Consider the following 26,520-nt stretch of genomic DNA (forward strand, 5'->3'; position numbering starts at 1 on the left):
TTTATACAGATGTACTTGTTTCATTATCTAGCTGCGCTGGGTGAGGGGCACATTTACATATTTTTATACTTCATTTACCCTTTGTTTCACAAAAGTTAAGTTACAAATCAAAGAGGCTTACTGATTTTTTTTTCAAAAATCACCGACTGAAGGAAAAAAACCGAGGGCAGCCCCGATTTCTGTGATAAAACACCAAGGGGGCGATTTTCCTGTCGCATTGCATCCGGCGTAAATCCTGGCAGATCAGGCAGATGCCATCTTTGGGCGAAATCACGTCCTAAAGAATATTTTCCAAAGGCCGAGTTATCATCAAATAACCTTGAGCAAAGATTAGAACGCTCCCTATGCGATATTAAATCACACAGAGACTAGTTCAAAATAAGATGCCATTAGAATTCAGCCACACACAAACATCTTCAAACTGCTTGGTTACACTGCTCTAACTTGCCCCCTGCTGGCAGCAACAACAAGCTGCAGGTGTTTATTTTACTGGTGCTGCTGTTCCACTCGAATGGCTGGAGTGAATCGGTTGCAGTTCAGTACTGCCGTGGTGTTGGCAAGGGCTGAGCACGCTTAGTGTTTTTGGCTTCCTCTGAATCTACTGTACAGTGTTTATGTTAATTTACCCTCCTACAGACATCAGGGGTAGGCACTGCTGTGAGTGATACCGTCAAGTCTGCTACTCGCGTAATGCAGTCGGGCTGAACTATTTACAAGAAATAGCAACAGATGAAGGAGTAGGCCGTTCATCCCCTTTCCCGCCTGGCCCCCGTGATTCTTGATTTCATTGTCGGTATGGTTTCCATGGTCGGCACAGGCTTGGTGGGCCGAAGGGCCTGTTTCTGTGACGTACTTTTCTTTGTTCTTTGTTCTCATCAAACAAAAATCTGGGGCAGGATTCTCCGGTGCCTGTTTCTCGCCCACGCAGCGCTCGCTAGCGGCAGGAATTCCGACGCTTGTCAGTGGGATTTCACATTGAAGCTGCCGGGAAACCGGGGATGCGCCGCCGTCAGGAACAGGAATCCCAATGGCCAGAGAATTCCACCTCTAATGAAGTCAGCCTCGAATAGATTCAATGACCTAGACTCCGCTGCTCTTAGTGAATTCCAAAGGTTCACATCCCTCGGAGAGAAGAAATTCCTCCTCATATCCATCTTAACTGGGAGACCCCGGAGATCCCTTATGATAGAATCACGGGATGTTTACAGTGCAAGAGGCCATTCGGCCCATTACATCGATGCCAACTCTCTGCCAGACAAATTCACCCAGTGCCCCTTCCACACCTTGGGCGAAATTCTCCAACCCCACGCAGGGTCGGAGAATCGGCCGGCGGCGCCGATATTGCCGCTCCCGCCATGTTAAAGATTCACCCACCCGCCATAAAACGGCGTTCTTCAAATCCCGCCGGCCGCCTCGGATAACGGCTGGCGCCGGCGGGATGCCATTGTTTTTTTAAGCTTTTTTATTCACCGGCCCGGATGGGCCGAAGTCCCGGCGACGTGGCCCACGGGTCACGTCGGCGAAAATCAAAGTAGGTTTATAACGGCGTCAACCATTGATGATGGTTGACGCCGTTCAGTTTACCTACATCGAGTGCGGGGGGGGGGGGGTGTAGGGGTAGAGGTAGGGGGGGTGGGGGTAGAGGTAGGGGGTGGGGTAGGGGTAGGGGGTAGGGGTAGGGGGGTAGGGGGCAGCGGCGTGCAGAGGGGGGGGCAACGGTGCGTTGGCCCCGGGCATCCATTGGATGGGGGCATCAGCAGATCTTCCTCAAGGCTCCCCTTCCTCCCAGCTGCCTTGTCTTTGTTTGAGAGAGAGAGAGAGAGAGAGAGAGAGGGAGATTGTGGGGACAGACAGATAGAGAGAGAGAGACAGAGAGAGGGAGTTCCGTCCGTCCTCTGGCTGAGAGCAGGGCTTTGGTGAGTATATTGCAATCTGCCTAAACCCAGGAATATTGCCTGGTTAGAATGCAGAGGGAAATGCTGGGATCCCGGGGTGGGAGATGTGTCTGGATTTGTCTATTTCTGCTTCAGCCTCTGCGATTTCAGGTCAGTTTCACAACAACAGGAAAAACGTGCGGAGAGAGAGGGAAAAACTTTTAGCAAAGTTTCTGGGTTCTGCCTTTATAATTCACAGGGCAGAAAGTATACTCACCAAAGCCCTGCTCTCAGCCAGAGGACGGACGGGACTCCCTCTCTCTGTCTCTCTCTCTCTGTCTGTCCCCACAATCTCCCTCTCTCTCTCTCTCAAACAAAGACAAGGCAGCTGGGAGGAAGGGGAGCCTTGAGGAAGATCTGCTGATGCCCCCATCCAATGAATGTCCAGGGCCAACGCACCGTCGCCCCCCCCCCCCCGCACGCCGCTGCCCCCTACCCCTACCCCTACCCCCCTACTCCCCTACCTCTACCCCTACCCCGAACCCCCTACCCCCCTACCTCTACCCCCACCCTCCCACCCCCCGCCCCTAACCCCCCACCCACACCACTCTCCCCCCTCTCCCCCCTCTCTCCCCCTCTCCCCCTCCCCCCTCCCTCCCCCCTCTCCCCCTCCCCCCCCTCCCCTCCCCATCCCCCCTCCCTCCCCCCTCCCCCTCATCCCCCCCTCTCCCCCCCTCCCCCCTCCCCCCTCCCTCCCCCCTACCTCCCCCTCCCCTCCCTCCTCTCTCCCCCTCCCCCCTCCCTCCCCCCTCCCTCCCCCTCTCCCCCTCCTTCCTCCCTCCCTCCCCCTCCCTCCCCTCTCCTTCCCCCTCCTCCTCTCCCTCCCCCCTCTCCCCCCTCTCCCCCACTCCCCCCTCTCCCCTCCCCCCCTCTCCCTCACCCCCCTCCCCCCCCCCTCTCCCCCCCTACCCCCCTCTTCCCCCCCCCCCTCTCCCACCCCCCCTCCCTCCCCCCTCCCCCCCTCCCTCTGTTGGTGCTGCTTGCATGGTTCGAGAGTGGGGGTCAGGGTCCCTGGTTCAAACTAGGCATTGGAAAGGAGGGCCATTGAGAGCCACCGCCCGCAGCTTTCTATGCTGCTGATCACCCTCCCTCCCCTCCTCCCTCGCCAACTCGCTCCCAACGATCCACCTCCCAGCATCACTCACCTGCGGCCTGGATCCCATGACGATCCTCAGTACCAGGTGGATGCCATTACCGACAGCAGCCCCCCCTCCCTGGCAGCCAAACAATAAACAGCTGCCTGGCTCTGATTGTCTGGCAACACTCAACAGGCAGGACCTCTACCCCCAAGATCTTCGACCACGGGTACGGCCCACCAGTTAAATGCCTGATTGGAACTTGGTACAGCCTGTCTTCTCGAAAAGAGGCGAGATGGGGCTCAGTGAGCAAGACTCACATTGCCCAGTTAAAAATCACCTGTGGTCTCTCCATCACAACTGCTAATTGGGATTTAGTTTCTGCTCCTTGTCCACGAGGACTGTGGGTATTAATCTTTCTTAGCGTGAAACAATGTTTCCTGATAACCATCCTCAATTTACCTTTTAATAAATTGTACCTGTGTCCGCTTAATCTTGAGATTGCAGTTTAATGAAATTCTAAAAGCTCAGGAAGCGTGAGAATATCAGTTCAAACAAAGTTTGATTCAGGGCGGCACGGTGGCGCAGTGGTTAGCATTGCTGGCCTCATGGCGCCAAGGACCTGGGTTCAATCCCGGCCCTAGGCCACTGTCCGTGTGGAGTTTGCACATTCTCCCCGTGTTTGTGTGGGTTTTACCTCACAAGCCAAAGATGTGCAGGTAAGATGGATTGGCCACGTTAAATTGCCCCTTAATTGGAAAGAAGTAATTGAGTACTCAAAATTTATTTTTTAAAAATGATCACTGTCAAATTTCCCCCGTTACTGTCAGAAGGCAACGCTTTAAGTGGACACAAGATGGCAACATTTCCCTTTCACAAAGCAACTATTGAACAGAGCTGCCTGAACAGCCAATCTTGTCAATTGGACAGGTTTTGTGTGCAGGAGGTGAAACACAATTGCGTCAGATCCAGAAAGGCGCGGTCCCAGGAATTCTGAAGAATTCTACAGACAACAAATTAAAAGGTCACTAACGTAAGGCTTTGATGCTGCGTTTAAAGCGGCACTCACTGAGGTCAGAATCCCAAGCAGTGCATTGTGTGGGGCTGCTCTCCAGAACGCTGTAATGTGCCGGAACCGTAGAATGAAGGAAGGGCGGTGTGGGTCTGTACCTGTAATTCCTCACCTGGGGGGTACCGCTGATTCAATCGGGTCACCACGGGGGAGGCAGCCCGTTTCCTGCGAGGAAAGGACCGGCGTTTATTCGGAACCTCGGGACATCGGACGGCATCTTGTGGCCAAGGAGAAACCTTTTGAACTGCAGTCATTTTTATAACGAGGGAAACCCGGCAACCAATTTGCGCACAGCAAGATCCCAAAAACAAGAGTGCGATAATCACCGGATAGCCTGATCTTTCCCTTTTTTTTCCGGTCGTAATGTCGATTGAGGGATAAATACGGGCCTCGTCTTAACGCCTCATCTGAAAGATGGTACTTCCGCCTGTGCAGCACGTGGCCACTACCACGCAGGGAGTATTGACCCAGATTGCGTGCTGAAGTCTCGGGGGAGTGGCGGGGGGGGGGGGGGGGGAGGCTGGGTGGGGTGAAACCACTGCAGTCTGACAGAGGGGGCATGACCGCTGTTGCTGAGCAACAGTTGACATGGAAGAAGGAACAGTGATAGATTAATTGATTTTAATATGGGATGGTCCAACCTCCTGAAATGTGCTCTCTTGCCAGGAGCAAGGTGCCTTTCTGCCCTAGGCAGGTCAGGATTGGCAGCCCAAGGATCCAATAATCAATGAGTCTATCAAAGGCGCTTGCTGAAGGGGGAGGTCCGAAGTTGGCCAGGCCTTTCTCAGACAATGCCAGTTGGGAAATGTTAACCTCTTGGACCACGTGTCTACGGTGTTTATTTTGAGAGCTACACAGCTGGAAACATATTCTCTGGGAAAATCTTCGGAACTGTTCCCACTCTGCCCATGCAACAACAACTCCTTTTGCCCATGTTGTCCGGGTTTCTGACATGTCTCGTGAAGGAATGCCAGTGGCATGGTTATTAGCTCCAAGGAATGTCACACCATTATGTAGGTCCAGGCTCTTAATCTGGTCTTTACCTTGAATATGTTACGATTCCCTGGGATACGGCGCGGTCAATTCGAGCTCCACTTCATCCGGAGTTTCAACACAATTGAATTAACCAACAATTCTTAGAAAAATACCCCAAAGTTTTTGGCCCTTGGCTGTCCAATAATTACAGTCACCAGGTTTGTAAATTTAAACACAATTACTTTTTATGAATAACAAGAACTGCAATGAAATATGCAGCAAATACAATTGGTTAATTATCATCTCATTCCTAATCCCCCACTTAAACTTGCCCCACCCTCTATATACACATGCAGACGCACACACACACACACGTGGCATACAAACAGAGGGAAGAGAGGGTTGAGTAATAAGGAGAAGCAAAATAAAGGTATTTGAGTGCAACCTACCAGCTGCGTTGTGCCCGAAGTACCATGCGGCGCAGCTGATAGTTGCCGGGAGATCCCTCTTCCGAGATATACTCGGCATGCTATGCCTCGCTAGATCTAACGTGATCTTGTGAGACGTTGCAATCTGAATCCCGCCCATTATGGGCAGATCACATTTTAGCAAATCTGCATATTAGAGTGAGACAGCGAGTCTGGCTCTGATATGCTCTCCCACATTTTACCAGCGGTGTGGAAGCTAACCCGATCGCCTGAGATCAGCGCTGTTCTGTGCTGGTCTCCGCAAATGTGGACCAGGCAGTGGGGCACTTGTGAGGGTCTCCCAGGGGATGGAAGGCCCCCAGGTGCTTGACCTCTTGGCAGAGTGGCACCCTGGCAGTGATACTTGGGTGCCAGCCTGGCACTGCCAAGGTGGCACTGGCAGAGGCACTGCCAGGCTGACAGTGTCAAGCTAGCATTTTTCCTGTGACGGGGATTGGGCCTAGGGGTGCCCTTTGTGAGTTTGGGGTCCTCAAGGACCCCCTTATTGGTGAGTTGGACTTTTGGGGGTGGGGTTGGGGGACGCATTGGGGGTCGAGAGATCAGGGGGACCCCATTTAAAAATGGCGTTCCCACCTTCTCCAGCACTGAAGGTTTCCGGCGAGTGGAGCTCCTCAGTGCTTGAACCTGGACTAAGTGCTTTCTATAGCCCCATATCCCGGTTGATAGCATTTTTTTTTTTTTTTTTTGTTTTAAATTTAGATTAGCCAATTATTTTTTCTAATTAAGGGGCAATTTAGCGTGGCCAATCCACCTACTCTGCACATTTTTGGGTTGTGGGGGCGAAACCCACGCAGACACGGGGAGAATGTGCAAACTCCACACGGACAGTGACCCAGAGCCGGGATCGAACCTGGGACCTCAGCGCCGTGAGGCGGTTGTGCTAACCACTAGGCCACCGTGCTGCCCCTCCCGGTTGATAGCATGCTGTTTCCCGGCGCTCCAAGCACCAGTAAACACCCGGCTGAATGCACTCGTCACGGGACTCTGTGGCCATTCGGGTAGATCGCAGCCTTTGTTTCAGATGGTTGTCTTCAGCAGACTGTCTTTCATGATGTGGAGGTGTTGGCGTTGGACTGGGGTGAGCACAGTAAGAAGTCTTACAACACCAGGTTAAAGTCCAACAGGTTTGTTTCAAACATGAGCTTTCAGAGCGCAGCTCCTTCCTCAGGTGAATGGAGAGGTATGTTCCAGAAACATTTATATAGACAAAGTCAGAGATGCCGGATAATGCTTCAAGTAGGCTTTCAGGCTGAGATTTCTGCTTTCAAGTCTGTAATCGTTTTCACTGTAGATTAATTCAGGGCCCAGCAGTTTCAGAAATACAGCAACTCAGGACATTTCTGAAGGAAGCACGAGAGAGAGCGAGAGAAAGAGAGAGAGAGAGAGCAGGCCTTTTTCTCTGAGCGTCCAGGCCAGACTCTGCTTTCCTTCGTGTCTGGAAATCATCCCTCTCAGGCAGGATCCAATCACCATCTGTTACTGGGCAGAATACGGCCTTTTGGCCAATTCATTGGCCACCAGCCAATCAATCGAACCCAGTCCCACCCCATCTCTCAGGTGCCGAGAAATCTGCGTCTTGCTGTCCAAAGCTGGCAGCACCATAGACTATGTTGCAATTTCTTCTCTCTGCTGCTGGACTTAACGATACATTTCAATTAAACATCCGGAGATCAGAATGATAACAGCAAAAAAATAAAGAATGGGGAAAGAGCAGGAAGGGAATCAGCACAAGGATCCTTCCAAATTTAATGACAGAATCATAGAATTCTAGAATGGTTATAGCACAGAATGAGGCCATTCAGCCCACTATGTCTTCTCCAGCTTTCTTGAAGAGCAACTCAGGTAGTCCCTGCTGCTTGCCTTTCCCTCTTCCTATTCTGGCTCTTATCCAATTTCCTTTTGGAAGCCCTGATTGCAGCTGCCTCCACCACACGCTCAGTCAGTGCATCCCCAACTTTAACTAATTGCCGGGTGAACAGGCTTTCCCTCATGTCGCATTTGCTTCATTTGCCAATCCCTTTAAAGCTGCGCCCTCGCCTTCCTGATCCTTTCCTAACTGGGAACAGTTTCTCCGTGTCTATGAGACCCCTCATGATTTTGAGTACCTCTACACTCTGATGAACAATCATCAAACCAAAACTTTAACTCCGCTTCTCTCTCTGCAGATGCTGCCTGACCGGTTGAGTATTTCAAGCATTTTCTATTTTCATTTCAGCTCTCCGGCATCTGTACAGTCTGTACAGTAATTTGATTTTGTATTAGATGCAGCACGGCTGGTAACTGCTTGTAACTGTATCGATTAGAAAGGCATCAGGTTTAATTTCCCCCTTCCGGCTGACCTCAGCCAGGGTTTCCCAACATTTGTTATTCATTCTCGGGATGTGGGTGTCACCAGTCAAGTAGCATTGACTACCTCTGAATAGGTGGCAGTGGACATTCTATGTGAACAGTGATGTATGTGTGGGGTGGGTGCTTCCTCAATGCTGTTAGCTTGAGAGCACCAGAACTTTGAAATAACCTCGGTAACCCTTGTCCAGGGCTTGAGAGATAATAAAGACGGAATCCCTAATGCTCTACTGAGAGATTTGAGGGGCTGGGATAAAAATGAAAATGCAGAATGCCACCAGTAATAATCTCCTGATGAAGATGTTATCTGCACTGTCACCTATCGCATATAACAGCCTACTGATCTGCTCACTGCTCACCAGCAAGGCCCAACAGCAATATCTGGCAAATCTCTGAAACCATTTTGGCCATACTTCAGCATCTTAAATGATTGACATTAACCCATTGCCAATCCAATATCCAATGTAACTTACACTACACGTACCTCACAAAAAGGCAGGTCTAGCTAAGACTGATGTGAGTATCTGGAGCAATACTTTTATTTGGGGCAAGTGAGTAGAGTTGAAGAAAATGTTGTTCAAAGTGAGAATATATCAGTCAGGTGGAGGAGGTGGGGGTAGATGGAGACTTATGGATACTAAGGGAATCGAGGGATATGAGAGGAATGCAGGAGGTTGTTGAGGTAGAAGACCAGCCATGACTTTATTGAATGGCAGAGGAGGCTCAAACTGTTGAGTGACCTACTCCAGCTGCCATCCCTTAAACTCTTCCCATAATCATGTTAACTATATAGAAACGTCCGCTGGAACATAAGAACGTGAAAACTAGGAGCAGGAGGCCCTTTATGCCTCCTCCCTCATTCACTATGATCGGAGGATGGTCGAGGATGATGTACCTCCACACTAAAAGTGAGTTCTCAGATGACTGAGGAGTCCGTAGAGTGAACAACAGCCTCTGTCACAGGTGGGGCAGACGGTGGATGGAGAAGCAGGTGGGTGGGGTGCACGGGTTGACTCCGGCCCCTTTCGCTGTCGACATTGGCTTCAGCTCGCTTTCGGTGATGAACCCCGACATTTTCAGCTCCTTCCTCCTTTGGGGCAGTTTTGGGCCATGGATTCCCAGGTGGGGTTGCTAAAATATTTCGAGGAGGCTTAGAGCGTGTCCTTGAAGTGTTTCTTCTGCCCTCCTGGGGTACGCTTGCCATAAGTAATCTCCTGTCAGTTATGTAAATAATGTGGCCCGTCCAGCAGAGCTGATCAGGCGTGGTCAATGCTTCGATGCATTGTGATGTACCTCGACTCCATTGTCTAGCACATTCCCCACACCCATTGAGCGCACCAGTGGGCAGCACGGTAACACAAATGGATAGCGCTGTGGCTTCACAGTGTCAGGGTCTCAGGTTCGATTCCTCGCTGGGTCACTGTGCGGAGTCTGCACGTTCTCCCCATGTCTGAGTGGGTTTCCTCCGGGTGCTCCGGTTTCCTCCCACAGTCCAAAGACATGCAGGTTAGGTGGATTGGCCAAGCTAATTGCCCATAGTGTCCAAAAAAGGTCAGGAGGGGTTATTTGGTTACGGGCATAGAGTGGAAGTGAGGGCTTAAGTGGGTCGGTGCAGACTCGATGGGCCGAATGGCCTCCTTCTGCACTGTATGTTCTATGTTCTATCCAGAACTCTATTTCTCTCTGATTGAACATGCACAGCCCTCTGGGGTAGAGAATTCCAAAGATTCATAACCCTTTGAGTGAAAACATTTCGCTTCATCTCAGCGCAAAATGACTGACCGCATCATCCTGGGACTGTGGCCCTTTGTCCAAGGGCCACCCCAGCCACAGGGAGCGTCTTCCCAGCGCCGAATCCCTCAAAGGAATTTGACATGTTTCAGTGCGATCACCTCTTATTCTTCTAAACTCTGGGCAATATAAACCTCGTCTACTCAATCGCTCCTCATGAGACAGACCTCTCAACCCAGAAATCTAGTGAACATTCATTGCAGTCGCTCTAAAGCAGTAATATCCTTCCTTAGGTAAGAAGACAAAAGATGCTTGTATCATATCATAGAATCATGGAATCATAGAAGGAGGCCATTCAGCCCATCGAGTCTGCACAAACCTTTTGAACGACTACGCTACCGAGACTCAATCCAGTGACCTATTCCTGCAACCATACCCTAAGAGGCAATTTAGCCTGGCCTATCCACCTAACCTGCACATCTTTGGAGTGTGGGAGGAAACCGGAGCACCCGGAGGAAAGCCACACAGACATGGGCCGAATGTGCAAACTCCATGCAGACAGTTACCCAAGCCGGGAATCAAACCCAGGTCCCTGGCACTGTGAGGCAGCAGTGCTAAACACTGTGCCGTGCACATGGATGTCAGGTGAGGACAGGTTTGGAGTTAGATGCAAAGCTCTGCACGGTTGAACAGACAGCCGGCACGTAACTTCCTAAGATCACACATGAAGAATGGGACCTCGGGTGATTTGCCAGAGGTCCTCCAGTGCCCATGAAACCACACCCTAGCAAGGGTGAGCAACTTCAGTAAATAAGGGACTTAAGCGAGTAAATTAAGAAGATACAACTTAAAGAATGCAAAAATGTTAAATAAATGGAGGAGGGTGAAGTTTTCCCCATTGTTCATTTTAAGCAAAAATTCAGATCATGTGTAAAATGGGATATGTCAGCACTTTATATTCACATCCAGGGATAGATTATGGCCTGATTTAAAACACTCCTGTGAAGCACCTTGGGATATTTTACAAAGTTAACGGTTATATCATGTTAGTTGTTGTTTTGGTGCCCAGTTTCCTGGTTCCACTGCACCACCAACCAAGAAGCCCAAGTGTTGATGAAAACGGATCCTGAAACTTCATCAGCTCCACGGGAAACTCAACCAAGCAAAGCCTTTAGTTTCAGGCAGCCCATCTCACCAGCAGTGATTCCTCCGGTAAGTCCCGAGGGAGAGAGAGATATGGGGGTTGCAACGGAGTGTGGGGTGAGCGGGAGAGGACAGAACAATCAGAATCTGTTCCTCTGGGTCTACTGGTTCGGTCTATATTGAAATGAAGGGCAGCACGGTGGTGGTGATGCACGATCAATTGTACAAAGACTAAGGTTGGATACAACTGTGGCTTTATTGCAGTAAGATGTGTGGCCTCCCACAGCAGCTGGTGAAATGGCTGCTGAATAGAGGATATGCTCCTCCTACTGGGCGGAGCCAGCAGGCAGGGGCTACCGGCGAACCTGTAGTACAGGTCCCACCTTACATCACCTAATACAGGTGTAACAGTGATTTACCACATTCACCCCCTGTTAAAAATGAGTCCGGCGGGGGTGGTTGAGAACTATATACAGTAGTGAATTTATGTACAGTGTTTTATCAGGGAAAAGAGAAAAAAAAATGTCCTTTGAAAGTCCAGTGCCAGTTAGAGATTCAACCGGTCTGGTGCCTTGACGTTCCGCTGGGAGTGACGTAGAGGTGGCGGCGATGTCGATGCTGGCGATGTCAATGCTGGCCTGATGTTGGATGACTCCGGGAGTGTGCCGAAATCCTCTTCATCCTCTGGCGTGAGCAGGGAAAGGAGGGATGGTCCTGGTGGGGTTAATGTTGGGAGCACAGGGGGAGGGGAGGGTGGCGCCGGGCTGGAGAAGTGTGTATGGGTGGAACCTACTGATGCCAGGTCCCTGAGGGAGACAATATCTTGGCGGCTATCGGGGTACGCCACATAGGCATGCTGGGGGTTGGCATGGAGCAAGTGCACCTTATCCACCAACGTGTCCGCCTTGTGGAGTCGAACGTGCCTACGGAGCAGGACCGGTCCTGGAGCTGCGAGCCAAGTCGGGAGCGACACCCTAGATGTGGGCTTCCTGGGGAAGGCAAAAAGACATTCATGGAGTGTGTTATTCGTAGCGGTGCACAGTAGTGACCGGATGGAGTGTAGTGCATCAGGGAGGACCTCCTGCCAGCGAGAGGCTGGGAGGTTCCTGGACCGTAGGGCCAGTTGGACGGCCCTCCATACCGTTCCGTTCTCCCACTCTACCTGCCCGTTTCCCCGGGGATTATAGCTAGTCGATACGCCCGCTGAGCAGGAGCTGACGCAGCTCATCACTCATGAATGAGGATCCCCTGTCACTGTGGATGGAGGCGGGGACACCGAACAAAGCAAAGGTTGTGTTTAGGGCTTTGATGATGGTGGCAGACGTCATATCGGGGCATGGGATGGCGAAGGGGAATCTGGAGTACTCATCGACCACACTGAGAATATACGTGTTTCGGTCGGTGGAGGGGAGGGGCCCCTTGAAATCCACGCTGAGGCGTTCAAAGGGGCGGGAGGCCTTCATCAGGCACGCACGGTCCGGCCGGTAGAAGTGCGGCTTGCACTCCGCACAGACCTGGCAGTCTCTGGTGACTGTACTTGCTCAACGGAGTAGGGCAGATTACGAGCCTTGACAAGATGGTACAATCGTGTGACCCCCGGGTGACAAAGGCTGCCGTGCAGGGCCCGGAGTCGGTCTACTTGTGCGCTGGCACATGTACCTCGGGAGAGGGTGTCTGGGGTCTCGTTGAGTTTGCCGGGGTGATACAAAATCTCGTAATTATAGGTGGAGAGCTCGATTCTCCACCACAGGATTTTATCGTTTTTGATCTTGCCCCGCTGTGTGTTGTTAAACATGAAGGCTACCGACTGTTGGTCAGTGAGGAGAGTGAATCTGCTGCCGGCCAGGTAATGCCTCCAATGCCGCACAGCTTCAACGATAGCTTGGGCCTCTTTTTCGACGGACGAGTGCCGAATTTCTCCGGCATGACGAGTGCAGGAAAAGAATGCCACGGGTCTGCCTGTCTGATTGAGGGTGGCGGCAAGTGCGACGTCTGATGCGTCGCTTTCTACTTGGAAGGGCAGTGTCTTGTCTACTGCGTGCATCCCTGCCATGGCTATATCAGCTCTGATATGGGCGAAGGCCTGTGGTGCCTCGGCCGTAAGGGGAAAGTGGATGGACTGAATGAGTGGGTGGGCCTTGTCCGCATAGTTTGGGACCCACTGGGCGTAGTAGAAGTAGACCCCAGGCAGCGTTTGAGGGCCTTGGGGCAGTTGGGAAGCTCCATGAGGGGGCGTATGCGGTCGGAAGCGGCCCCCAGAACCCCATTCTGGACCACATAGCCGAGGATGGCTAAGCGGGTTGTGCTGAACACGCACTTCTCCTTGTTGTAGGTGAGGTTGAGGAGAGTGGCATAGTGGAGGAATTTGGCACGGTTGGCGTCGTGGTCCTGCTGATCGTGGCCGCAGATGGTGACATTGTCTAGGTACGGGAAGGTGGCCCGCAAACCATACCGGTCGACCATTCGATCCATCTCCCTTTGGAAGACCGAGACCCCGTTAGTGACGCCAAAGGGAACCCTGAGGAAGTGATAGAGGCGACCGTCCGCCTCGAAAGCAGTGTATGGACAGTCCGATTTACGAATGGGGAGCTGGTGGTAGGCGGATTTGAGGTCTATCATTCAGAAGACCCGGTTCTGCGCAATCAGATTGACCATATCAGATATGCATGGGAGGGGGTACGCGTCGAGCTGCTTGTACTGATTGATGGTCTGGCTGTAGTCCACGACCATTCTGTGTTTCTCCCCAGTTTTAACGACTACCACTTGGGCTCTCCAGGGGCTGTTGCTGGCCTCGATGGTGCCTTCCCGAAGCAACCGCTGGACCTCGGACCTGATGAAGGTCTTGTCCTGGGTGCTGTTCCGTCTGCTCCTGGTGGCAACGGGTTTGCATTCCGGGGTTGGATTGGCAAAGAGGGAGGGTGGGTCGACCTTTAGGGTCATGAGGCCGCACACAGTGAGGGGTGGTAGGGGCTCGCCGAATTTGGTAAACCACTGTTGCACCTATATTGGGTGATGTATGGTAGTACCTGTACTACAGGTACGTTGGTAGTTCCTGCCTGCTGGCTCCGCCCAGTAGGCGGAGTATAAATGTGTGTGCCCTCCATGCTAGACCATTTCGCCAGCTGCTGTGGGAGGCCACACATCTGAGAGCAATAAAGCCTCAGTTGTATCCAACTCTCGTCTTTGTGCAATTGATCATGCATCAATTTATTGCTCTAAGATTTTCAAAAGATGGACCTCCGTACCAAGCCGGATCGCCTGCAGCTGGATCCGCAAGCAAGCGACGCCAAAAGGGACTTTCAGCACTGGCTAGCTTGTTTTGAGGCGTACATCAACTCGGCGCCAAGCCCTGTCTCGGAGGCTCAGAAAATACAGATACTGTACTCAAGGTTGAGCTCCAACGTCTTTCCGCTGATCCAGAACGTGCCAAACTATGCCTAAGCCATGACGCTTCTCAAAGAAATTTACGCTGAGAAGACGAACATGCTGTTCACCAGGCACGTACTCGCCACTCGCTCTCAACTCCCTGAGAGGACTTCTGGCCGGCCCTAATCCCACTCGTCCGGGACTGTGACTGTCAGGCTGTTACGGCCACGGAACGTTCAAACCTCCTTATGCGGGACGCTTTGTTACGGGGATTGGGTCGGACCTCATACGCCTGCAACTGTTAGAAGGGGCCATGTTCGATCTCACAGAGACAAAGAAGCTAGCGCTCTCTATGACGGTCGGCTCGCGCAACATTCAGGCCTACACCCCCAGCCGCGCGGCCCACCTCTCCTACGCATCGTGGTCCCCACAGACAGCTGCCCCAGCAGGGGCCTTACCCAGCCAATACGCCTGCACCACGTGCTAGCCAGCGAACCCCGGGGGTCCCCGATGTTACTTTTGTGGCCAGCAGAAACACCCCCGCCAACGCTGCCCGGCCCACGCTGCCCTTTGTAAGGCTTGCGGTAAGAAGGGGCACTTCGCCGCGGTGTGCCAGGCCCGTGCAGTTGCCGCTATCACCCCCACCCCCCTTGTTTACGGATGATGGGCGCCGCCATCTTCACCTCCCCAGACCACGCGCAGCCAGTGGGCGCCACCATCTTCTACCCCTCAGACCACGCGTGGCCAGTGGGCACCGTCATCTTCCCCTCCGCGCATCACGTGCGGCCCCTGGATGCCGCCATCTTGTTCAACCCCCGCCACGTGCGGCCCATGGGCACCGCCATTTTGTTCTCCTCAAGATCTTCAGGCGCCACCATCTTTTCTCCCCCACGGCACATGGGCAATGCCAGCGTTCCAGGACCTGTGCACCCCGGGCTCCCCATCATCCGACACCAGCGACGGCCGACTATGACTCACCTCAGTGACCATCGACCAGTCTCATCCGCACAACCTGGCCACCGCATCGACCAGCGTGAAAATCAACGGACACGTGACCTCTTGCCTGCACCTCTTGCCTTGCCGGGAGCACTGAAAGCTTCATCCACCCGGATAGGGTAAGGCGCTGCTCCCTCGCGGTACACCCCGCCAACCAAAGAATCTCCCTGGCCTCCGGATCCCATTCTGTAGCGATCCGGGGGTACTGTACGGTCACACTCACGGTCCAGGGTGTAGAATTGAGCGGCTTCCGCCTCTACGTCCTCCCTAAACTCTGCGTTGCCCTACTATTCGGCCTGGACTTCCAGTGCAACCTCCAGAGCCTAACCCTGAAATTCAGTGGGCCCTTACCACCCCTCACTGTGTGCGGCCTCGCAACCTCGCAAAGGTCAATCCGCCTTCCCTCTTCGCAAATCTAACCCCGGATTGCAAACCCGTCACCACCAGGAGCAGACGGTACAGCACCCAGGACAGGACCTTAATCAGGTCTGAGGTCCAGCGGCTGCTTCGGGAAGGCATCATCGAGGCCAGCAACAGCCCCTGGAGAGCCCAAGTGGTAGTCGTTAAATCTGGGGAGAAACAGAGAATGGTCGTGGACTACAGCCAGATCATCAATCGGTACACGCAGCTCGACGCGTACCCCCTCCCACGCATATCTGAAATGGTCAATCAGATTGCGCAGAACCGGGTCCTCTCAACGATAGACCTCACATCCGCCTACCACCAGCTCCCCATTCATAAACCGAACCGTCCATACACGGCCTTCGAGGCGGACGGTCGCCTCTATCACTTCCTCAGGGTTCCTTTCGGCGTCACCAACGGGGCCTCGGTCATCCAAAGGGAGATGGACCGAATGGTCGACCGGTACGGTTTGCGGGCCACCTTTCCGTACCTAGACAATGTCACCATCTGCGGCCATGATCAGCAGATCCACGATGCCAACCTTGCCAAATTCCTCCACACCGCCACTCTCCTCAACCTCACCTACAACAAGGAGAGGTGCGTGTTCAGCACAACCCGCTTAGCCATCCCCGGCTATGTGGTCTAGAACGGAGTTCTGGGGCCCGATCCCGACCGCCTGCGCCCCCTCATGGAGCTCCCCCTCCCCCACTGCCTCAAGGCCCTCAAACTCTGCCTGGGGTTCTTTTCGTTCTATGCCCAATGGGTCCCAAACTATGCGGACAAGGCCCGCCCACTCATACAGTCCACCCATTTCCCCCTTACGGCCTAGGCACAACAGGCCTTCACCCGTATCAGACTCGATATCGCCAAGGCCGAGATGCACGCAGTAGACCAGACACTGCCCTTTCAAGTAGAGAGCAACGCATCAGACGTGGCCTTAGCCACCACCCTCAATCAGGCAGGCAGACCCGTGGCATTCTTTTCCCGCACTCTTCATGCCTCAGAAATTCGGCACTCATCCATCGAAAAAGAGGCGGAAGCCATCGTTGAAGCTGTGCGGCATTGGAGGCATTACCTGGCTGGCAGGAGATTCACTCTCCTCACTGACCAACGGTTGGTAGCCTTCATGTTCAATAACACACAGCGGGGCAAGATCAAGAATGATAAGATCTTGCGGTGGAGAATCGAGCTCTCCACCTACAATTATGAGATTTTGTATCGCCCCGGCAAGCTCAACGAGCCCCCAGACGCCCTATCCCGAGGTACATGTGCCAGCGCACAAGTAGACCAACTCCGGGCCCTGCACGACAGCCTTTGTCACCCGGGAGTCACGCGGTTGTTCCATTTTATAAAGGCCCGCAACCTGCCCTACTCCGTCGAATAAGTATGGACAATCACCAGAGACTGCCAGGTCTGTGCGGAGTGCAAGCCGCACTTCTACCGGCCGGACCGTGCGCGCTGGTGAAGGCCTCCCGCCCCTTTGAGCGCTTCAGCGTGGATTTCAAAGGGCACTTCCCCTCCACCAACCGTAACACGTATTTTCTCAGTGTGGTTGGCGAATATTCCCGATTCCCCTTCGCCATCCCATCCACCAACATGACGTCTGCCACCATCATCAAAGCCCTCAATCTTCGCTCTGTTCGGCTTCCCCGCCTACATCCACAGTGACAGGGGATCCTCATTCATGAGTGATGAGCTGCGTCAGTTCCTGCTCAGCAGGGGTATCGCCTCCAGCAGGACGACCAGCTATAACCCCCGGGGAAATGGACAGGTAGAGAGGGAGAACGGGACGGTATGGAGGGCCGTCCAGCTGGCCCTATGGCCCAGGAACCTCCCGGTCTCCCGCTGGCAGGAGGTCCTCCTTGATGCACTACACTCCATTCGGTCACTACTGTGCACCACTACGAATAACACACCCCATGAATGTCTTTTTGCCTTCCCCAGGAAATCCACATCCAGGGTGTCGCTCCCGACTTGGCTCGCAGCTCCAGGACCCGTCCTGCTCTGTAGGCACGTCCGACTCCACAAGGCGGACCTGTTGGTGGAGAGGGTGCAATTGCTCCATGCAAACCCCCAGTATGCCTACGTGGCGTACCCCGACGGCCGCCAGGATACTGTCTCCCTCAGGAACCTGGCACCAGCAGGTTCCACACAGACACACCCCTCCAGCCCGGCGCCACCCTCCCCTCTCCTGGCGTTCCCAGCAGCAACCCCCCAGGACCATCCGTCCTCCCCCTGCTCATGCCCGAGGAGGAAGAGGATTTCGGCACGCTCCCGGAGTCACCGAAGATCAGACCAGCATCGGCATTGCCGCCACCACTGCGTCGCTCCCAGCGGCACATCAAGGCCCCGGACCGGTTAAACCGCTAACTGGTCCACTCCAATATTGTAAATGTATAACTCATTTGTTGTATATAGTTCTCCACCACCCCAGCCACACTCAATTTTAACAGGGGGTGAATGTGGTAAACCACTGTTGCACCTATATTAGGTGATGTATGGTGGGACCTGTACTACAGGTACATCGGTAGTCCCTGCCTCCTGGCTCTGCCCAGTAGGCGGAGTATAAATGTGTGTGTCCTCCATGCTGCAGCCATTTCGCCAGCTGCTGTGGTTGGCCCACATCTTAGAGAAATAAAGCCTCAGTTGTATCCAACTCTCGTCTTTGTGCAATTGATCATGCATCAGGTGGCACAGTGGTTAGCACTGCTGTCTCACAGTGCCAGGGACCCGGGTTCAATTCTGGCTTTGGGTGACTGTGTGGCGTTTGCATGTTCTCCCCCTGTCTGCATGGTGCTCCGGTTTCCTCCCAACGATGTGCAGGTTAGGTGGATCGCCCATGATTAATGCGTGGGGTTATGGTGATAGGGCTGGGGAGTGGGCCTGGGTAGGGTGCTCTTTTGGAGGGTTGGTGCAGACTCCATGGGCCGAACGACCTGCTTCTGCAAATTTGGGATTCTATGGAACTTTCATTGTCTACCTTTAGCTGTTGAGCACAGGGGCAGCTGAGGATTCCTGAGCAAGGTAGACCTGCGCCAGACCCATTCATTGCCAACTAGTTTCTCGATGGACTCCTTAAACAGGCATAGGGCTCCGAATTTACAGATATAACAAACCTATCACATGTTTGAGGTGTCCATCCATCCATGATGCTGTTACAGACAAGAGCAGGGTCAGTTCAAACTGATTTTCCTGTTCGCACCTGTCTGGAAACAGAAGGGTGTTTAAAATTAGTCGCTTTTCAAGAATGAGTAATGACTTTCCAAACCCCTCCATTTTCATGCACTCCAGTTTTACTAAATAATCCCACAGCAAACTCGAGTTAGGATTAACTCAGAAGGTTAGTTTATTTCACACATTCAAAACTCGTGGAACGGTGACTCCACAACTTCCCACTCTACATTCACATAGTAAAGAGAGAAATAGAGGAAGGTTTTACAGTACAAAGACTACATAAAAAAATGCATATTGGTTAATGTGAGACCCAGAGCCCAGAATTGGAGTCCAACAAGGAATTCCTTCGCGTAGGCATTCGAATTCGACTGTCTGGAGACCGGTGCTGTAAGATTCGCTTTTCAGGCAGTATTGATGTCACACGATGTAGAGACTGAATCAATTCTGTACGTGATGCTATGAAATCTTCCAGCAGAGCCAACTTGGATGGGCCAGTTGTCCTGCATGGACAGAGCTGGCTTCTTTGTAGCTTGCCAGGTGGATGATAAAACAGCAAAGTGGGTGTGCTGTCCAAAAAGGTAATATCAAACTGTTCAAAAGACCGGAGTTTTTGAACATGTGGCCTTCCTTCTCCACAATGACTTCAACAAAGGATGTTTATCCAGCATCTAGAATTTGGCTTTGTTTTCAGGGCTGATGATGCCTCAGCTATTTTTTTCGGTTGGAATGGGGTGCCCTTCGTGTTGAGAGTCTGGTGTTTTGGAAGCTATTTTCTCACTGACTCCACCAGCAAGATTGGATTATCAAATGCAAATGGCCTTCCTGCAGCTGTCTTTGAAGTTGGGCTGAACACTCCCATGTTGTTTGTTTGGGCCTCCTTAGGCATAACGAGGTTTTGACAATTCCGAGAGGAGAATTATTTTGTTGTGGAGACTGCCGGGGATAACACCCAGACAGTGGTTCAACCACTTTCGTTCCAATTGTTCAGCAATAAAGTCCAGTTTTAAAAAATTATGAAACAGGAATAAGCATGCAGTTTTGAAACAGATAGTGTTGGGTTTTTGTTCTGTGTCGGAGGAACCTAACAATGCCTAAACCCTCCCAGAAATTTAGCAGTTGGGACCAATTAATCTGTAGAATAGATGGAGGCCATCCCATTGCTTGGTTGTTATGTTTAACGCCCGCTTTAGGCCCTCAAAACACGTCCAGTAAGTACAAATTTCCACTAGCTAGTCCTTTTTCTGTTCAAATTATTCACAGAAATTTCAGCTGTTGGGTTTATTAATGCCTGCCAAAAAATATGCAGTTTTGTCATAACTCATTTAGAAGATTATTGAGGCTGTGGCGATGAAACAATCCCCTTGAGGAGATTTCATTGTTTAGATCTGTTTTGGATCATTGAAGTTCTTTTTTCATTCAGCACACAGCAGATGATAAAATTTTACGGTGGCACCATCGAAGCTCAGAGAATGGGATTAAGCTGCACCAAGGTCAGCGCATAATGGCTGTGGCATCAGCAGTAACAGTCACATGGCTAGACTAATAAAGGCAGGAAAGATGCAAATCACACAAGTGACCAGGATTTCTGTTTGTGGATCATGGAATCTTGCAGCACAGGAGGAGGCCATTTGGCCCACTGTGTCAATGCCGGCTCTTTGAATGGATCATTCCACAAAGAAATATAATTTTTATTGGAATTTTTTACAGAAAATATAAAACGTAACGACAAACAATGAAATGCAACAAAATAACCCATAATAACTGTATCACCCCCAGACCGTATCAACGCATGTATCCCACCCCCCACCCCCCCAACCCCAATGAACAACAGAAGAACTTAAAAATAAATTTAAATTAAATAAACAAACATAGTCATCGTCCACCCCCCCCCCCCCCCCCCCCGACCTTTTCCCTCCCCCTTCCCCCCCACCCCCCCGGGTTGCTGCTGCTACTGTCCCCGTACCCTATCGTTGAGCCAGAAAGTCGAGAAAAGGTTGCCACCGCCTAAAGAACCCTTGTACCAACCCTCTCAAGGCGAATTTGATCTTCTCTAGCTTAATGAAACCCGCCATGTCATTGATCCAGGTCTCCACGCTTGGGGGCCTCGCATCCTTCCACTGCAGCAAGATCCTTCGCCGGGCTACTAGGGACGCAAAGGCCAGCACACCGGCCTCTTTCGCCTCCTGCACTCCCGGCTCCACCCCAACCCCAAAAATCGCGAGTCCCCATCCTGGCTTGACCCTGGATCCCACCACCCTCGACACCGTCCTCGCCACCCCCTTCCAGAACTCCTCCAGTGCCGGGCATGCCCAGAACATATGGGCATGGTTCGCTGGACTCCCCGAGCACCTGACACACCTGTCTTCACCCCCAAAGAACCTACTCATCCTCGTCCCAGTCATGTGGGCCCGGTGCAGCACCTTGAATTGGATGAGGCTAAGCCGCGCACACGAGGAGGAAGAATTAACCCTCTCCAGGGCATCAGCCCATGTCCCGTCTTCGATCTGTTCCCCCAGTTCCCCCTCCCACTTAGCTTTCAGCTCCTCTACTGACGCCTCCTCCGCCTCCTGCATAACCTTGTAGATATCAGATATCTTCCCCTCTCCGACCCAGATCCCCGAAAGCACCCTGTCGCTCACCCCCCTCGCGGGAAGCGAAGGGAATCCCTCCACCTGCCGCCTAGCAAATGCCTTTACCTGCAGATACCTGAACATGTTCCCCGGGGGAGCCCAAATTTCTCCTCTAACTCCCCCAGGCTCGCAAACCTCCCATCAATAAACAGGTCCCTCAGCTGTCTGATGCCCGCTCTGTGCCAACCCTGAAATCCCCCATCAATGTTCCCCGGGACTAACCTATGGTTCCCCCTTAACGGAGCCTCCATCGAGCCCCCCACTTCTCCACTATGTCGCCTCCACTGCCCCCAAATCTTGAGGGTAGCCGCCACCACTGGACTCGTGGTTTACCTGGTAGGAGGGAGCGGCCACGGCGCCGTTACCAGGGCCCCCAGGCTATAATCATCTTTTCTTGTCACAAGTATGAAGAAAACAAGGCTGCGAAAAGCCGCTAGTCATCACATTCTGGCGCCTGTTCGGGTAAGCCGGTACGGGAATTGAACCCGCGCTGCTGGCCTTGTTCTGCATTACAAACCAGCTGTCTAGCCCTCTGAGCTAAACCATCCCCTGGACTAACAGCCGTACAGATAGGGGGAAACAACAAAAATGCACACCCTTCAACATTCTCCCTCCTCTTTCGCCCCACCACCCACCCCTCCCCAGCCTATGAGGTCTACATTACCTTTTGCTGTCCAGTTAGTGGGAGGAGAAGAAAACATATTTCTTTCATAGAATTTACAGTGCAGAAGGAGGCCATTCGGCCCATAATGTCTGCACCGGCTCTTGAAAGAGCATCCTTCCCAAGCCCACAACCCCACCCTATCCCCATAACCCAGTAACCCCACCCAACACGAAGGACAATTTTGGACACTAAGGGCAATTTATCATGGCCAAACCACCTAACCTGCACATCTTTGGACTGTGGGAGGAAACCAGAGCACCCGGTGGAAACCCACGCACACACGGGGAGAACGTGCAGACTCCGCACAGACAGTGACCCAAGCCGGGATTCGAACCTGGGACCCTGGAGCTGTGAAGCAATTGTGCTAACCTGATAGGTGTAAACAGCTTCCTAGATGTGGCAGGAAGATTACTTCCATCTGCTGCTTGTCGTGAAATGCTTGCCTCAGTCTTGAAATGGTTCTGCAATATCACCGGCAACACTGAGCAACGGTATCCTTCCTGCCGCCTTTACAAAGTTTCTAGCCAAGGGAGAGGAATAAATTCCTTCCTCCGCACCCCAGTCCTTTACTTGTTGGGCTGCACCATACTGAGGTCGTCCCTGTTACTGAAATCCTGAATAGTTATGGCGACACCAAGGAACGTGAAAACACAAAACTGCCCTTAACATGAATGCTTCACAATCATTCTCTCAAGGTGTGAAGGCCAGCAGGGGACAGGGACTGCGTGCTGGGTCACGATACCAGACTTGGCCCCAATTTATATCAGCAAACCGGATAAGAAACCCCAACAATGTTTCAACTTGTAAAACTGTGAGAAAAGGATAACTTGCTCCAGGAGTGTTTCCACTGACAATTGGGGACATGTTTTATTGAAACAACCTTTATTATTAACACAGGATTAAACAGATTCACGTTACAGTAAATAGCTTTTCAATCAACAGAATTTCAATCAAAAGTAAAATAAAAGGAAACATTTTTAACTACTAACTTATACCTTCTCTATCTCCAATTAAGCAAAGCCCATTACATGTCAAAAGCCACTGGTAAATAAAGTCAGCAAATACAGGGATGTTTGCTGTACTATTGTGTAGATCTTTATTGGAAAGGCTACTTGGAGAGAGGGGCCCTTTCAGGAACAGCCTGCATATCCTTCTATCTCTGCCAGACTGCTGCTCAACCTGACAACATTCGTCAAAATTGCTGCTCAACTTAAAATCTCCTAGCAGACTGCCAACCCTATATCAAACTGCAATACTACAGACAAACCTGGATCCTCCCATCATCTTTATCCCACTCAGATCCCATGACCTGCTTACCTAAGTCTAAACAAAGTGACTCAAATTATCTACTCTTCTGGAAATCTCCAGCGATCATAACAACACTCCATTAGGCATCTCTCTGTAAACAAATGCATGGCTGGAATGAAGAATGATCTCACATTTACAACATCTTAATGTCACCTTTTTCAGACACAGTCTGCATGTATGTTAAACCAGGTGTTTTAAAAATATTACTGCTACAGATAGATACATAACTATATAGAAGATAGGAGTAGGAGGAGGCCTTTTGGCCCTTTGAGCCTGCTCCGCCATTCATCACGATCATGGCTGATCATCCAACTCAATAGCCTAATCCTGCTTTCTCTCCATAGCCTTTGATCCTATTCTCCCCAAGTGCTATATCCAGCCGCCTCTTGAATATATTCAAAGTTTCAGCATCAACTACTTCCTGTGGTAATGAATTCCACAGGCTCACCACTCTTTGCATGAAGAAATGTCTCCTTATCTCCGTCTGAAATGGTTTACCCTGAATCCTCAGGCTGTGACCCCTGGTTCTGGATACACCCATCATTGGTAATAATAATCACTTATTGTCACAAGTAGGCTTCAATGAAGTTTCTGTGAAATGCCCCTGGTCGCCACATTCCGGCGCCTGTTCGGGGAGGCCGGTACGGGAATTGAACCCGCGCATGCTGACCTTGTTCTGCATTACAAGCCAGCTGTTTAGCCCACTGATGCTAAACCAGTCCCCCTGCATCTACCCGGTCTCATCCTGTTAGAATTTTATAAGTTTCTATGAGATCCCTCCTCATTCTTCTAAACTCCAGCGAGAACAATCCCAACCTTGTCAATCTCTCCTCATATGACAGTCCTGCCATCCCTGGAATCAGTCTGGTAAACCTTCGCTGCACTCCCTCGAGAGCAAGAACATCCTTCCTCAGAGAAGGAGACCAAAACTGCACACACTACTCCAAGTGTGGCCTCACCAAGGCCCTGTAGAATTGCAGCAACACATCCCTGCTTCTGTACTCGAAACCTCTTGCAATGAAGGCCAACATAACTTTAGCCTTCTTTACCGCCTGCTGAACCTGCATGCTTACCTTCAGCGAATGGTGCACAAGGACACCCAGGTCCCGTTGCACACTCCCCTCTCCCAATTTACAACCATTCAGGGAGAAATCTGCCTTTCTGTTTTTGCTTCCAAAAGGAATAACCTCACACTTATCCAAGTTATACTGCATCTGCCATTGGTTTGCCCACTCACCCAACCTGCCCAGATCTTACTGTAGGATCCCTGCATCCTCGTCACAATTCACCCTCCCACCTAATTTGGTATCACGTGCAAACTTTGTGATGTTACATTTTGTTCCCTCATCCAAATCATTTATATATATTGTGAATAGCTGGGATCCCAGCACCGATCCCTGTGGCACCCCACTGGTTACTGCCTGCCGATTTAAAAAGGACCCATTAATCCCTACTCTTTGTTTCCTCTCTGCCAACCACTTTTCTATCCACCTCAATACATTTCCCCCAATCCCATGCACTTTAATTTTGCACAATAATCTCTTATGCAGGACTTTGTCAAATGCCTTCTGAAAGTCCAAATATACCACATCGACTGGCTCCCCCTTGTCAACTGTTCAGGTTACCTCTTCAAAGAATTCCTACAGATTTGTCAAGTATGATTTTCCCTTCATAAATCCATGCTGACTCTTACTGATCCTGCCACTGCTTTCTAAATGTTCCCCTGTGACGTCCTTGATAATGGATTCAAGCATTTTCCCCACTGCTGATGTTAGGCTTACTGGTCTATAATTCCCTGCTTTCTCTCTACCTCCCTTTTTGAATATCGGAGTGACGTGAGCTACCCTCCAATCTGCAGGGACAGACAGGCTTTGATGGCCGCAGCCCCTCCCACCCCTCATTCTCGTTCACTGGCCGGCTTAAACCAGCCAGCGTGGAGGGCCTGTCTGGGTCTCCGTCCCCCCTGCCCAGTCCCAGGAAAACAAGGAAATCCCCTTCAACACACAACCCCAGCATAAACACACAAGCCCCAAAGAACCACCATTGCAAAGGAAAGTCCCAATTCTTACCTTGTCCAGATAGACACCATCGACTCATTTAGTACATAAAACACCATGTAGTAAAAAAATAAAGCTACATACAGCTACATACGCTCCTACTAACCCCCTACCCTCAGTACAAGACCAGTTCTCAGTCCCATTTCTCAATTCTGCCCCAGTCCTTCTGCCTTCACAAACACCTCTGCCGCTTCCACCGTCTGAAAATAAAAGTCTTTGGATTTGTAGGTCACCCTCAACTTAGCTGGATACATTTGCCACACCACACCTTGCTGTTATACAGTGCCGTCTTCACTTGGCTGAAGGCCGCCCGCCTCCTTGCAAACTCCACCGTAAAGTCCAGGTATATGCGTATACCAACTCCAGCTCACTGTACCTCCCGCTTCTGCCTTGCCCAACACAGGACCTTCTCCTTCACACGGTACCTACAGAAACAGTCACTACTCTTGGCAGCTCACTGGCCTTTGTTATAGGCCTCCACGACCAATGAGACCGATCCAGTTTGTATCGAAAGGGATCTTCCCCCTCCCCCAATAGCTCCGCCAACATCGTGACAAAATATACCGTCGGCCTCGGGCCTTCCACCCCTTCGGGCAGACCCACGATCCTCAGATTCTGTCGCCTGGATCTTTTTTCCAGATCTTCCATTTCGGCACGCAGACCCTTGTTGGTCTCTATCACCCTCCGCAGCCCCTTCCCCATTGAGGTGAGTTGATCACTGTGTTGCGATAGTACCTCTTCCATTTCCTTCAGTGTCTCACCTTGCTCCCGCACCTCAGCCGCTGCACTCGCTACCGCCGCCCTCACCGGGGCAATCGCCTCCTCCACCAGCACATTCAATACCGCCTCCATCTCCTTCCTCATCGCCTCCATGTGTACATATTAACCTTTAATAATACTACTGCAACAGATATATATAATATAATCCACATAAAAAGTTCCTACATTCATCACAGTTGTCTGTGTTTAGCTGAGTAAGGGGCAGATTTGTCCTATTATGCTTTGTGACAGCATTAAATTGACATTATTGCAACGATACTCGGTGTCAGTCAATAAAACAAATCAGATGTTGGGGTGTGTTAAAAAGAGCAATATTGAGCTGAAATAGTGAGGCACTCATACCACTTGAGAAATTATTGCTCCGACCTCCATTTAGAC

At 51.4% G+C, this 26,520-nt stretch overlaps 1 protein-coding gene across 1 annotated transcript in view; it reads left to right on the forward strand.

Moving 5' to 3' along the window:
* The first annotated feature begins 8,777 nt into the window (after positions 1-8,777).
* Positions 8,778-26,520, forward strand: part of LOC119977807 (60S acidic ribosomal protein P1-like) — a 77,691-nt gene continuing 59,948 nt past the window's right edge. The window contains exons 1-2 of the mRNA XM_038819031.1: positions 8,778-8,799; positions 10,692-10,834. Coding sequence (XP_038674959.1) covers positions 8,778-8,799; positions 10,692-10,834 — 165 coding nt within the window. The remainder of the gene's footprint in view (positions 8,800-10,691; positions 10,835-26,520) is intronic.

Source organism: Scyliorhinus canicula, chromosome 14 (genome assembly GCF_902713615.1).
Source record: "Scyliorhinus canicula chromosome 14, sScyCan1.1, whole genome shotgun sequence".
Classification (NCBI taxonomy): domain Eukaryota; kingdom Metazoa; phylum Chordata; class Chondrichthyes; order Carcharhiniformes; family Scyliorhinidae; genus Scyliorhinus; species Scyliorhinus canicula.